The 15555-nt window shown below is 41.7% G+C and overlaps 1 protein-coding gene across 2 annotated transcripts in view; it reads right to left on the bottom strand.

The window, feature by feature from the left end:
- Positions 1–15555, bottom strand: part of DGKQ (diacylglycerol kinase theta) — a 133589-nt gene that overhangs the window by 44070 nt on the left and 73964 nt on the right. For both annotated transcript variants that reach the window (XM_065549786.1, XM_065549785.1), the window contains 4 exons: positions 8516–8616; positions 6787–7010; positions 5442–5532; positions 535–589 (listed from right to left, as the gene is read on the bottom strand). In XM_065549786.1, the coding sequence (XP_065405858.1) occupies positions 535–589; positions 5442–5532; positions 6787–7010; positions 8516–8616 (471 nt within the window). The remainder of the gene's footprint in view (positions 1–534; positions 590–5441; positions 5533–6786; positions 7011–8515; positions 8617–15555) is intronic.

A 15555-nucleotide genomic window follows, 5' to 3' on the forward strand; every position in this document is an offset into this window, starting at 1 on the left:
TTCTGAAATGAAATGTTTCAACTTTTTGTTTTGGAATTTCACTATTTTCTTTAAAAAAAAAATAAAGCCTTCAAAAACAAAACAAAACTTTCAACCCAAAACTATTTTTTCAACTTTTGCTTTTCGTCGGGGGGAGGAGGGAAAATATCAAAACAAAACTCCATTTTGGTTAGACTTGAACTGATTTCCCCGCCCCTCCATAATTTTTTTGGTTTGGCCACTAACCTGAAAAATCTCATATTTGCACATCTCTTCGGAAAACACAACCTTGCCATATGCTTTCTTTTAGTACAAAGAAGGGAGAGTAAAGTACTAAACACAAAATTTATGGTGACAATTTAAAAAAAAAAGCATTTCTGATTCAATATTTCAACATTTTTCAGCATAATTATACACCAAGTATCTGTCAGTTATTGGAGGATCAACTGTAAAAATTAAATATGGATGTATTAACATTAAAATACATAAATGAATACTACAGGACTCAACTACAGTTATTCATTGGAATAGAAAAGCAAATAACGCTGGATTTACCTTGCTTACTGGCCATAAGTACTTCTAGAAGTTTGAAATTCTGGAGGCATTCCGACTGCCAAGAGACAACACATTTAGATGTACATTTTAATAAGTAATAAATTTGCCAGAGTTTTGTATTCTTTCAGTGGTTAGATTATAATATTATCAGGAACGAGAAAATTAAATACCTTAAATTAACTTGAGACACAAGCTGGGTGAGGTAATATCTTTTACTGGAAGAGAAAAGCTTTGGAGCTCCGCAGAGCTCTTCTTCGGGTCAAAGCCTCAAGAAGAGCTCTGTGGAGTTCAAAAGTTTGTCTTTTTCCACCCACAGAAGAAAACCACAATGGAAGATACTGAATTGTACTTTTCCTTCTCTGGAAAAACCTTCCCTTTCCATTTCCGTGGTCTCTCCCACACAAAGCCTCAAACTTCCCCATTTCTTAGCTACCAACGCAACCCATAAATCAACTGGACAGACAACTGCTGAATAGTACAGTTAACTCTCCCCACTCAGCAGCCGATGGGGCTATTAGAACATTTCCACACGGATGATCTCGCCAAAGGGAGCAGAATGGGGAATGGTACACAGCTCTCACAAATGGCCCATCAGGCCAACCAGTGGAAGCAGACTTCACTAACAAGTTATATTAATTATCTAACAGCTGTTGACACCACAGATCCATACTCTTGGAGCAAAACACTACTGCATGAACATGGGACTGTTTAAAGTCTTGACACATTATGATGGGGGAGGAGGAGGAATCTTATCTACATACCCCTTAGTCCTTGCCTAGAATCATTCATTCAGAATAGAAGAGGAACACCCCGTACACACACCAGAATGGGCAGCTAAAAACCTGAATATCAGATTAAAACAGCTGGGGTATCCTTATTATTAAAAAAATTAATAATATGATTGTCCAACACTGTCCTAGACACATCTGCTACACGGGACTGGTGAAAGCAAACATTCAGTGTTACTATTACTCTAGTGGAACAGGTCATGAAACTTTGGGGACATGCTACCTTTCTAACAGGTCTTGACTAGGAAGTGACAAAATCCCTAACTAAAATCCCTAGGTTCACTTTATGTATTAAGGCTGAGGGCATTTGGAATCTCTCATAGAAGGACTTCAACATCCACAAACTTTGGAGAATCATCGATCACCAGTTGATGCACAGATGCATCTGCCCTGCTGGAGATGAGAAACATTGTACAGGAGCTTTCACATGAGTCAGAATTCCCCCTGCTAAGGGGATAGACACTCCTGCCCATGGAAACGTATATGGCACATGTACATAGTGTTTCAAACTAGCCAAAACCAAGAGCTACGTAGAGAGCTCTCTCAGAGGACGCAATAGTATGAATTCTCCAGAGTTTCATGAACTCCAGGAGATGTGACAACAGCTGCTAACCAGAGAACTACACACTACCGTGAAGGGATTGAACTTTTGGAAACTAGTGAAGCTGTCAGAATTTTCATTCTAGCTCCAGGACTGCATATTTCCACCAAATAGTCATTGAAATGTAGGGCTGGAATGGACCTTGAGAAGTCATCTAGTCCAGCCCCCCTGCACAGATGCATTACCAAGTAAACCTAGACCATCCCTGACAAGTGTTTGTCCAAACTGTTCTTAAAATCCTCCAGTGACTTCTTTAAAACATGGCAACACTTTGGGGAAAGAGGGAATTACACTTGGAGGAGACGTCAATTGCACACTTACTAGGACAGATCTGATAAAAAACACAAGAGGGACAGGGAAGCAGGTGCGGCACTGAAGTCGCTGGGCCAACAATTCAATCTCTCCGGGGAAAGAGATTACACATTTTAGTCACGCCATCATCAGTTCTATACTAGAAGAGATGTAACGTTAATCTCTAAATCCTTAATGAAGCAGACAAAATCTGCAGAAATTGGCAATATTACATGGTCAGATCATGAACCAGTGGGAGTAATATTTGATAGGTGGGATGGACAATCAGCAAAAGATAGTTACACTCACTAATGACATATGGGTTACTTTTGCTGCCGATAAAAATCTCTATACCTCAGATACTCCGGGCTCTGAAATTATTCAGAAATATCTGGAAGTAGCAGGCTTGCCAAAGATAAGACACTTTAAATTAAAAAAATAACAGAAGAAGAAATCCTAGAGGCAACTGCAAGGAAGAAAAGTGCTAAAACTCTAGGACCCGATGGCTCTCCAGCTGAATTTTGCAAGATATTTAAGAAGGTATTAGTGGGTCCCTTGAGAAGCACCTAGGGGAGGAACTTCCACAAACTATGAAAGAAGCTACTGTGGTGGTTCTCCCTAACAATGGAAAAGACTTTTTCTTCCGCACTTCCTATATGCCCATATCACTGTTAAAAGATACAAACCCCTTGTTATCATTAGACACAGAGAAAGCCTTCGATAGAATAGAATGGAACATTTTGTTTCAAATTCTGTCCCAAATGGACTTTGGCCTCCGATTCCTCTAATGGATAATGCTCTTCACAGCAGCCCAAATGCAGCTTTGCGAGTTAATGGGGTTAAATCTCCAGTTTCAGTTACACAGAGGGATTAAGCAGGGATGTCCGTTGTCTCCTTTACTTTTTGCACTGGCCATCAAGTCTTTTGCCCAGAGGATAAGGGACAATGGATCGATCAGAGGACTAAATCTTGCAGGAACACATCAGAAAACAGCATTATATGCGAATGACGTAATTTTTTATCTAAACCAAATATTTCCCTAAAATTAGTTTCTAAAGAAATCCAGGATGTTGGGAAAGCATCTGGATTTTAAGTGAATTAAGGCAAATCTGAAATATACAATTTGCCAGACTCTGAGACGTCACTCCTTCAGAAAACATTTGGGTATAAAGGGGCAACAAATTATATAAAATACCTGGGAATTCAAATCTCAAACACCCTAGAAGGGCTCTAGGATTTAATCTTCAAACTACTACTTTAGCACATGAACAAAGATCTGGAGTGCTGAGGGATGTATGCAATTCCTTGGTCAAGGAGAATAGCCACAGTCAAAACAAATATTCTGGCAAGGATAATTTTCTTGTGTCAAAATTTTCCGCCATTATCTCAGATAAAACCCTAGCAGGAATACAGAGGGTGATGTTAGAATGTCTATGGAATAAGAAAATCAAGAGTGGAAGCAGATACTTTGTACAAACCCATTAAACAAGGTGGACCAGCTGTTCCGAAATTTCTATGGTACTATCAAGCCAGCCAGCTCAAAGCCGTAGTGGACTGGGGGCACGCTAATCCAGTCTAACACTGGAGCTTTATTGAACAAGAAAATTGCAGCAGTGAAAACACTGTTCGTCTACCAGAATTTTGCATACATCCTTTAGCAAAGGCTATTCTATAGGTTTGGAATAGAACTATAGGTAAAATAAACTCTTTTCCCTTGCCAACACCACCCATTGCAAATAATCCGGATCTTAACCCAAATAGCAAACACAGAGAGCTTCAAACATTGAGAGCGCTATGGAATACACCCAGTTGGCCAGCTATTGGGTAAAGCAATTCTTTTAACTTATTTAGAGATCAAAACTAATTTTAACTGGCCCACTCTCCCCTGGTACCCGACTTTCAAGTCAGGCATTATGCTTCTTAACTTTCTAGTTTATACAGAAAGTGAACTTTATTAGATGTGATGGCAACTGGCCAATTAGGAAACAAAAAAATTATAACGGAGTTATATCAATCTTTGCAAACAGCATTCCTAACAAAATTTCAGAGACGGACCTTTCTGCCTTGTGGCCTTTTTCTGAGACCCAGAGGTGTCCAGAACAGATATTGGACTTTTCACCTTCTGATCAGAACCCTGAAGAGATACCATCTCCAAGGGGCTTCACAGCCAAACCTTCTTCAAACAGTAGGGCTTTCAGCCTGTTCTGGAACTCCTTGCATGCTCTCGCGTTGAATACGCTGCAGACAGAGCATCACGAAGTACATCAGTGCTCAACAAACCGCTATTATGAGCAGCCATGCCAGGAAGATTGCTGGACAAGAGCTGCACCTTTGAAAGCCTGGTCTCTTCAACTTCCGGTCTGCCATGGAACCAGTAAATGGAATCAAACAGCTCTCTCTAAACTATACTAAAAATAAAACTTGACAGTTAACTTATCCTAAGTCTAACACTAACTATGAAACAGTAAACTAAGGCACCACGATCTTCTAAGCGAAGAATCTGGCACCAAAGGAACCCAAAAGGTGTACATCCATCTGTTGCTGTGGATAGAAGATGCTAAGGCAGCCGAGGGTGCCACGTCCCATTTTATCGTCTTGGCCTCAGCACATTCAGGAATGCAGATGGGAGGGACAGGAGAGAAGCATGAGCGTGCCAACAGGCCCTGTTATGAGAAGGTTCCACCATCTGACCTGCACTCGTCAGCACATCCCACGAGCGGGACAATGCAGAAGACACTCAAAAAAGAATGTAAGGTTTTCTCCAGTTCCACCAGGACTTGATCTTGCGTATCAGCCTGATTTCAATATTCAAGAGATACAGAAGCACAAAAGCCGTATGCTCTAGATTGAGAATTCTCCTCTTTGCATGAGTAAATTTGCTTGGCCCATAAGAAATGGAGGAGGCTTTCAGTATAGAGCTATTCAGTCTGTTGTATTATGCAGTGCAGTAGCCGTGTCAGAAAGCTCTCTCACCAAGAGAAGTCAGTCCAATAAAATATATTACCCCACCCACCTTGTGGGTCTTTTTTATTATGCTCAGGTAATGTTTTACCCGCAATTTGGCACCACGCAAGGCAGGAGTTATCATTCGCTGAGCATTAAGAAGACTATTTGGTAGAGGGAAAGTAATATATACATTTTTGTAAATATGCTTTTTCTTTTGAATGAACTGTTAGGATAGTTCATACGAAGCACAAAGAAATGCTGATGAGCTTTATATTGCTTACCTGCCGTCCTAATAGCCGGAGAACTTCTTTAATTACTGTCTGGGTGGTGCTTTCCTTATCTATTCGTAGAGAGATATATGCCATTCCCACTCTAGACAAAAAAATATATATTTAAAATTAAAATCACTTATGCAGATGGATTAGCTCAGGAGATTGTACCAGGATCTGGAGAGCTCCTACTCTAAGATCCCAGTTACAATTCAGCCCCATTCAGTAAAAAACTTGTTACCAGCTGATAAAATTAAGCTGTCCACAAGCCTCAGTCCCACTCACATTGGACAGGTGGGAACCGACTATCCCGGAGACCAGTTACTGACGCCTCTATACTGCTGGTGACTTCACACAAGTAGGCCTGTATGAAGACTCACTGAAACCCATGGGTCTCTGTCCGAGCAGTCCCACTTGCAGGACTATGGACTAAAGTTTTTGTCAATACAACTGGGACCGAGTTGGCAATCTCAGCAGCAAGGACAGACACACAACTCAAACAATTTGGGAACCTTTGGGATGAAAGATGGAACTATAAAACGAAAGTGACTATAAACTGATCAGTCTTATTTCATTGTGGAGGGTGAATAAAATGCAAAACAGTTTCAGTAGTAAAAAATAAATAAGATTTTAAAAAAAAAAAAACTGTTTTAATCATCTAATCCAAGGGTAGGCAACCTATGGCACGCATTCCAAAGGCGGCACACGAGCTGATTTTCAGTGGTACTCACATTGTCCGGGTCCTGGCTACCGGCTAAACAATAGTTTAGTTATATATTATAGACTTATAGAAAGAGCCCTTCTAAAAACGTTAAAATGTATTACTGGCATGCGAAACCTTAAATTAGAGTGAATAAATGAAGACTCGGCACACCACTTCTGAAAGGTTGCCGACCCCTGATCTAATCTATTACTAACATGGAAAAGAATGTAACATACATATCTTTATCTTAACGTTCCCTTTAAAAAATATGAAGCTCTCACAAGAAAGCTTCTACTCATCATTTGTACACGGATACAATTTGCTTAAAAAGTTATGTTTCCTTGGATTAACGTGCTACAACTAAACAAAGATGCAGGATCTGTCCAGATCATGCAAAGGCACCTGTTGACTCTTAAGCGTGCATGACTGGGGGCTAAATCAATGTAATAGTTAATGTCAGAGTCTAGAAATGAAGAAAAATGAAAGCTAAAAAAAGAAATATCTGTTACACCAACACAGATCCTTGCAATGTAGTGGATTTTGTGCTCCTTTACCCTCGTGCAACTTTAACGACTGCAACACATTTTCCTGGCCACAACAAAAGGCACAATTGGCTGAGCGGAGTAACCTTGCAAAAAGAAGGAAATCACTCACTTCAGCCAACCGGGATAAATTCTTATTACTTCGTGATCCTTAGATTTGGCTCTGATGATCCAAGCTTCGGGAGCCGCCTCTCTGAACACTGGACCTGGGCTGGTTTCTTCAGTGGCATCATTCCTGTTGATGATGTCATCAGAAAACAAGGTCTGCTGAGAAAATGTCTGGAGCTCATAGTGCTGCTGATCATCGTTTACGTAGTATGCCCTCAGCGCTGCCTCCTACAACAGCACAGAAAAGACAGTGAGTCGCCCGCCTCTGAAAATGGGCACGGATGTCTGGCTGGGACACAGTTATGAAATGCAGTCAGTTCACTTACTCTAAAAGATTCTTTTAAGGGAACATAAAAACAGCCAACAGGCCACTATCGAAAATAAGCACATGGTTTCGCAACGAAGTTTTAGTGATGTAAAAACACGAGTGGAAATTTCTCACCAGAATCCAAATATAGAGATTTTTGTTGGTGCCTGGAGTATTTTTGTCAAGCGATGGCAATTTTGATCGATGTATCCTTTTAATATAAACGTAGTGAGCCGCAATAGACACGCAGCTTCAGGATTCATGCTGGTACGGAGAGGTAGGTTGTACTTCTCTGCGTTCCCTGCCTTTGATCCAGGTTTAAATCAGAGATCACTTTAAGCCCCGGATGCCCTAAGCATCCCTGCTTCGCAGCCACTCTGTTCCCCAGGTCCAACTCACCCTCTTTGGGGCTCTCCTGGCCAGGTAAAGACCACTCCACCTGCAGCATAGGGAACTCTGTAGCCATCCTGTGCCATTACAGCCCAATTTCAAAACTAGAGACATTCTATCACAGCCTGCATCACCTTCGGCCACCACAGACCCTGGAGCAAATATGTCCCAGGATGGCACTTTTTGTGAACTAGGAATTTCTTTTATTTGGGAGAAGACGACAGCCAAAATCATTACGTTTGAAAAATACCAAGCAATCCTAAAGAGCACTTTTTTTTTTTTTGCACTGTATATTCTTTTTTTAACTATTTGGATGTGGATCATCAAGAGAAATTTTCAAAATTTCAGTTAATTTTGAGCACAATATCAATGCAGAAGGGGGTATATAATGATAAGTTATTTCCTGACTGAAGCTGAAAAACGTTGGTAATATTCTATATAGGTTCCCACCCTGCATCTATCACAGGAAGAGCACCTACCACTCTGTCTTTTCCCTCATTCTGCAGAGCATTGGGTTTTTAATTCAACCACAATTTTAGTACGCCTTGTTTGGTAAACAGAAAAATGGACATAAGCAGCAGTCTTAAGAAATAGTTTGTTTCATGTACGTGTAACCCTCTGGGGTTTGTCCAGACTGAAGTTAAAATCATTAAATACTATGTATTTAGAGAGACGAATAGGGAGCTCATTAGTAACTCTGGTATACCAGCCAATATCCCAGCTATCACTAAAACCACATCTGAATGTTCGACAGGATAGGCGAGTTACAGCTTAACACATAATGGTTGTTGCATACATCTATGAAGTCTCCGCAGTCTGCATATCTACATCAGTACCTCATAAAATGGTCAGAAGTACCAGGAATATCAACAGTGCTGGATAGAACCAAATTATGTTCTAATATTCTAGCTAGGGTAACAAGCAGGTTTTGTCATCGGCGTTGTGAGATGCATTACATTTGTCAATCATGGTATCCTGGGATAGCTGGAGGCCAACGTAATCTATCAAAGTCGTTATCCATTTGAGAGTCTCTTACCACAACCTCCTCACTTTTTGCAATCCTTGGAACGGAAATCAGTCGAAATTGATTGCGTTTTACTGCATCATTCCCATCAAATATCTTTAATGTTTGTTTACCTAAAGAAAACAAATGTTTACATTACAATAACAACATTGAATATAGTCATGGCACAATAAGAAGCGTGTATGCAACCAGTGGACAATGCAACTTACAAAAATCGGCTTTTAACCAGTTTTAAAGAGTAACATTTATTTGCATTTTCTTAAGTTTACTTTTATTTTCCTGCTGTTAGGCTAAAATGTAACTTAACAAGGGGAAAATGAACTCAAAATTTCTTTCAAATGGCAATTTCACCATTAGTTTTCATCCAAGTGTTTTGTCCACGATTTTCTAATTATTTTCCCCTTAATTTCAAATCTCCTTAGTCTAATCTTTACCAATTCAGCAACATGGAACCCAAAATAACAGATTGATGCCTTCAGAACAGGTGTGGCAAGTCTGATGACTGTGATTTGGAGAACAAAACATTGTTTAAAATAACCAGTTTGGCTATGAGCCAATTAAATGTCAAAGGGAAAATTTGAAACTATTATATTAAGTTTTTTAAATTGCCTTAGAAATTTTTAAAAATCAAATGTTTTCCTGATCTGCATTACATTTTAAATCTAAAATTTCCAATAAAAACTGCACAAATCATGAACTATAGGTAGACAGCATACTAACTTCCCAAATGGTGAAGAATCAAGGCTTTTGGCTTCAGCCCTCCACAAAACTGAGGTAGTGGTGGAATCCGATACCCTCCACTGAACATTTTTTAAAAATATTAGTTAATTACACAAATTTAAAACAACTCTGCGAACAAATCTTACAAAATGTTTTGGGGGTTTTTTAAGCCGGCATAAGACCACCAATCCAACAGACTCATCTTGCCACCTCCAACGTGGGGTGGAAATTTGTTTCATTAATGAGGGGCTACAATCTGAGGAACACCTTTCACTCTTCTGATCCCATTACTACAGAAGAGGTGTGGGTCATAGGGGGGTAGTTATATTTAGTCCCCTCCACAGTCCCCAGTGAACGGAGAAGTCTGGCAATCTATCACGGCTGTTACCCAGTTTCCTGCACAAACGACACACCGTTTTTGCTCTAGAGGTGTGATTTACAGTTTGAACTCTAGGCCACTCTTCACTGGCAATGTTCGGAGCATTCTCAAACCAATCCCATCTCGTAACCAACCGCTCCTCGTGCATTTAGCACACACTGATATGGTCACAAACCCAGCGGCACCTTTACAGGATGTGGGCAAATACCTTTTACCATTGAAATAATAAAAGCCTGAAAGGTAATCCTTTTTGTACCTTGATACGAGGCATGTGAAGAATGAATCCTGAGCTCAACAGAAATACATGTATGTGCACTTAATTATACTGGTATACAACTTCTTCCCTCACTTGGAATTAGTTCAGAGTATGACAGCAAGGACTCAGGGGGTTTTGCCCACAAATAATCTTCATATCTATGTTCCGTTTATTGTGTTATCCCATTAGAATTTCCCACAGAAAGAGGATAGCAGATGAGATGGGTGGACCTGGATGAGTAAAATGAAAAACTAGCTACTGCAAAAACAAGGCATAAAAGTGCAGAATCCTGCAGAGATATCCAGCCCAACTCATCTCTTTAATCAGGCACTCAGACATGACAATGATGGGCAGGCCATCAATGCCGACAATAAAAATACACCTGGGCACGTCAATATTTTGCTGCAAGCTTTCAGAGCCATCCGAGACATAGAAACAGCATATCCTATGGTTCACCTCCGGTTCTACTATATGTTCTGCCACCACAATTAACAGGCCTGGTTTGGAACAAATGGTCCATACCAAATTATGTTCATAGTGGGCGGAATCTTTCCCAACAAAAGGCCTCTCTCATTATGGCCCACACCCTTGGCCTATGTCCTGCAATAGAAAGTGCAAGACTTCTATTTCCTTTCCACTTTTCTGAAGAGGTAAAGCCTACACATTGCCTGAGAGTTTGGGGGGGGGGGCAGACAGGACCCTATTTGTTAGGTTTTCCCCTCCTCTAAGATTTTGCTTCTCCATTGCACCCTCCCCTCCATTATAACACAAAAGTTATTGCCTGTTAAGGTGTTGCCAGTGTCTTTTGGGCATGACTCCCAGAACTGAATCACTTAATACCTGCGGGTGAAGGCGCCCAGGCCACACTATGAACAAGTTCCACTCAGTGTGGAAGTGAGAAGCAATACAGATGCAAGTCTGGTTCTCAGGCCTGGCAACTCACTCTGTTCGGATATTCATGATGGCAATATTGTACAAAATGGGTGCAAGAGCCAAGATCTTGTTTATATTACATTTTTACAAGGTATGTTTTATGAACACAAGCTTTTATGTACGAGTGGCTGCGAGTGTCCTGTTTATTCTCCTCGTTACAACCGTGGCTGCTACGGCTATGAAAGAAACCAGACGTGGAGATAAAAATTCTCCAACTCTGTGTGATGACAAGCAAGGAGAGCTGGGCTGTATTAAACAGCAGGGATGCTAACCTTGCACAGAAGTCTTTATTTCAACTGGTCTTTTACTCACACTTTCTTCTTCAGGGTCACCCTGCTACTTGCCCCTCACTCAAAGGCCTTCCATCATGTGGATCTTCCCTCTTGCCATCCTATGGCAATATGGATGCTGCTCCTTTGGCAGTCCATCCATGTTGCCCTGAGCATTTGTCCTTCAGGAGCTGAGCACAGGACAACGGCAGGAACTTGTGACCGAAGGATCTGAACTGTGATCCACCACAACCAGATCACCATGCCAACAGCTCGGGGGAAAAGGCACATTTTGAAGTAGAGCTCCAAACTCTCCCAAAGACAAGCACCCGAGGGCTTCTACTGTACATTCTGCAGCACGTACAAGAGGAACATTTCACTACTCGGCAGGAGCTCGGTCAAAGCAGCTGTCAGGAGTAGTTAAGGATCACTACAATATGAGACAATACAATAAGTGCTCAAATTTTGCCTTTGTTACATGGATGTTTTACAACCACCCTAAGCTACCGTACACCACGCATCATCAGTACCGTGTTCTGATTTTCCGTGACAAGGGAGAAACGTATTGAATTTATTTTTGGTTTTTTGGATGCGATGGAGATGGGTCCCGTTCTGAAGCAAGGTGGGCAGGGCATAGATAGATGGCTCTGCACTGCTTAAGGCTGGAGGAAGACTGATGAAAGGATAAAGAGGTCAAGGTTAGGTTTTTGACTCAAGGATTCCCACTATTCACCATAAGCCTGCAGAAGTCTCTCCCTGGGGGAAGAAAGAGGAGAAGAAAATCCTTTAGGAATCACAGCACTGAACATTTTGCAGCCAAAAGCTGTATCCGTGAACACCTCTGTTCAAGCGCTGTCACCTCTATGGTGATTTTCGCTGCAGTCCTTTCCACTGCATCCACATAGTAGGTCACGTGAGCTAGAACAAAAAGGCTGCAGCCCCTTTTAAAGCCACTGCCAGGGCGGAAATGGGTACAAGTGAACGTAGCAAATACGGGGTGAAAAGGTGGGTGCTTACCGTAGGAAAAAAAGAGCGACTAGAACGCTAAACTCAAAGACCACTTGAGCCAACCTACCAGTTCACCCATCTGCATTACAAACAATGCTTAGAGAAGCGGCAGCGAGAGCTACCTCTTACCGCGCTCCACCTTCCCTGATTCTGCAGAAGATTTCGTTCCTGCCTATTGCCTCCGTGGAATGAACTTTGGAAGCAGACCTCAAGTTTCTTCTTTCCTAGAAGAATGCTTTAAAAATGAGTATCTAAGCAGCAACCTTATAGAAACCTCATAGTGCCCAAGATTGGTTTAAGAAACGCACGATCTAGACATAGTGTGTATTGACTGACAACATTAAGAGAGCCCGAATTCTTTTTCCAGCAGCTGGCTTGGGGAATAGAATGATAGATGGTAAAGACTGGAAGTGTCCTCAGATCAATGGAAATCCTTTTTTAATGTATTTATTTGGCATAGTCCATCTTAAAAGGTATGTTGACTGATTCTGGTATTACAATCTGATGAAAGACTGTGTCTGCTTTACTTCACTTCAGCTACTGGAAATGAACTCATGCAAGAGCACTTAACTAGGAGTATGCAGAATGCCCTGTGAGTTAATAAGAACTAGAATGTCTCTCCAGATTCAAGTCAGCACAGGGAAGTTCTTTCAACAGGACTTTTTTTTTGGTTACACTTTTTAGAGTGGGACATACCTTTTTATTTTTTTGGTGGTAATGACTGTACTCTAAGAGAAAGATTTGTATGTAATTACACAACTCTTCCCCTAGACTGACCATCAGGTCCCCATTCTGAAATGAATCCCACACTTTTCGTTCTGAGGCTAATGCTCAATGTAGCCGTTATTAAAATCAGTCATCTAGATACGACATCCTTTCTTCGGTCAGCATCTTATTACCACAACTAGTCATTTGTACAAATATTTCTCTTCTGATCTATGTGTAAACCCACCACAAAGGGGGCATTATATAAATAATTTGCATACAACTTGTCTGACTTCTTTTCTTTTGGAAAATCTATTGAAATATTTGTCATTTATATTAGATGATGCTGCACGTAGTATCCTCTCCAATTCTCATTGTTAAAGGAAAAGGCTAAGAAGATCAACTGTGCAATGAAGTTGGCACACAGTTTAACCTAAAAGCTTCGTCTTTCTACTATGTAACTAATTATAAGATGATTTCTGATAAGAGAGTTATCGACTGACGCATCATACAAATAGTTCCTTGCAACAGAACTTTTTTCCCCATTCTCAAGTCTTTAGACCTCAAGTCTCTTCTTACAACTAAATCGTAGTTTCACCTTCTGAAAGCCGATTTTATCTTTTCCATCAATGGCTTCTTTCAGAGCTGTCCAATTTAAAGAGCAAAACTGGTTTGGTTTTGTTGTTTTTTAAGCAGGAGGCTACTGCAAGGTCAAGGTTAGGTACTTGTTTACGAAACCATGAAACCTGATTCAGAAACACAGAGTTTCTTTGGGGTCATACTTGGTGAAACCAAAACAGCTTTCCTCATATTTGAGAGTCTTGTGGACAGGGGGAGCCTTTTTATTCTTTTCTTACTTTTCAAAAATCTAAGCACAGCTTGAAAAAAAAAAAATCTATCAATCAATGACGAGTGGGAAGCTTTTCCCTGGCAAGCACAGGAACCTAATCCAACAGTATCAGCAGAATTTAAGGTTTTGAAAAATAAGAAAATTTTCCAGATATGAACAGAGTGCAAACCAACTGCAGTGCTGTCTTCCTTACCCTGTACCCTGCCAGCTCCAGTACCTGTACTTCTACTGCTCTCAGCTGTGCCAAGCAGCAGCAAGGAGAAATTAGCAAGACTCTGGTCAGTTTCATTGCTGCCATTCAAAACCCAGCTGGGCAGCTATGAAACTGACAAGAATCATGTGAATTTTATGCTGTTGTTCCTTTGAAAAACCAACCTCTTTCCCCAGGTCATCCTGGTTCTCTGACTATATCACTGGCCGTTTCATCACTACTGGGTCTCACCCAATGAGACAGGCCGAAACTCCAGCTCTAAGGGATTTTTGGACCACAAGGCTGTGAGAGCTGCCAGCCTTTCACGTGGGGGCTGCACGCTCGCCCTGGGCCTTAACAGCTGCTCATGGAACTTTTTCACCCATCTGCCATGAGCAACACTGCAGATCCCAGCCAGAGCAGCATCTGATCCGCTTTCCTCTGTTCCCCTCTAGCTTCAGGGGACACGGATCATAGACTTTGAAGCCATCTGGGCAGTGCCCCAGAGGAACAAGCTGCGCCCAGGACTACCTGTGAAGCACTGTAATGAGCTCAAATGTCTTCTTCGAAAAAGACCTGACTTGTCTGTGGAGCAGAGTGAAACCTCCCCTTTGAGATCTAGTCTCTCCTTTGCCACTCTGGAAAGTGCAGTGCCCACTCGCAGATCCTCAGTAAACACCTCAGTTTCTCTGGCAACAGATTCAGCACTTGCCCAAGCAGAGTGTGGAGCCAACTGATCTGGGCATGTCCACTTTCACATTACAATGACCTACCCCATGACGTGGAGGTTGGGGACCACTGGACAAACAGGCTGCAGTCTTGATGGGCAACAGATGGGGGCAAAGGCCCACTTTACCCCTTGTTTCTTGGAACTGATCATTTAGCCCTCCCCACCCCCACAACGAGGGGAGAGAAGAGGGAGAGAGTATTCCTTGACAGCTGCCTATGTTCATGACGTGCAGCTCCCCCAGTGTTGTCCTCTTGGTTACTCCCTGGGAAACCTGTGGGTATCAGATACGCGGAGTCCCACAGCAGGCAGTAAGCAGCTAGAAAGTATAGGTGTCCCAGTGCAAGGGGGATTTCTGAGGTCACAAGCCCTTCTTTTCCCTTCAGTCCTCTGCATCTGCCAGCAAAAGTACTGATCTCTCCACCTGCTGGAAATACCAACAATGAGCTTACACAGTGAGCAAAGTCCCCTGTGTACAGGGGATGACACCTCCAAACACGTATCGCATACTATCCCCATCTGCTGCCAGGGACAAATTATACCTAAGCATCTGGACTGGCATAGGGGATCGAAGAGAATCTGCAAACAGAGGAAAAACCTGAACCGGATAGGTTGCCATCACACCTTCACTCAGTCTTAATTTATTAATTCATTAAACCAAATCATAAAAACCCTAAAGCTAAAATAAAATCAATCAGTCAAGGAAGATAGTGTGTGATGCTCAGAATGCCATATGCCTTTTCAATAGTCACACACCGACAATCCAGCCAGAGGAGGAGGTTTTAGCTTTGCATGGCACTAAAGCCATCATCCAGGCTGAAGCTCTACTCCGCACAACAGCAGCTTTCAAAAGATGTTTGCTACTCTTAAGTGTCAGTAGCCTTGGGAAAAATGGCCAGGTGCTTAACACGATGCACTATAAATCCCGGTCTGTAATGAACACCTTTTGAGACTAATCACCAGACTTTTACCTGTTTGGGGAGCAGGGGGTCTCATTCTGTCGGTCTCATTGCCA

This window comes from Chrysemys picta, chromosome 6, assembly GCF_011386835.1.
Source record: "Chrysemys picta bellii isolate R12L10 chromosome 6, ASM1138683v2, whole genome shotgun sequence".
Taxonomy (NCBI): Eukaryota; Metazoa; Chordata; order Testudines; family Emydidae; genus Chrysemys; species Chrysemys picta.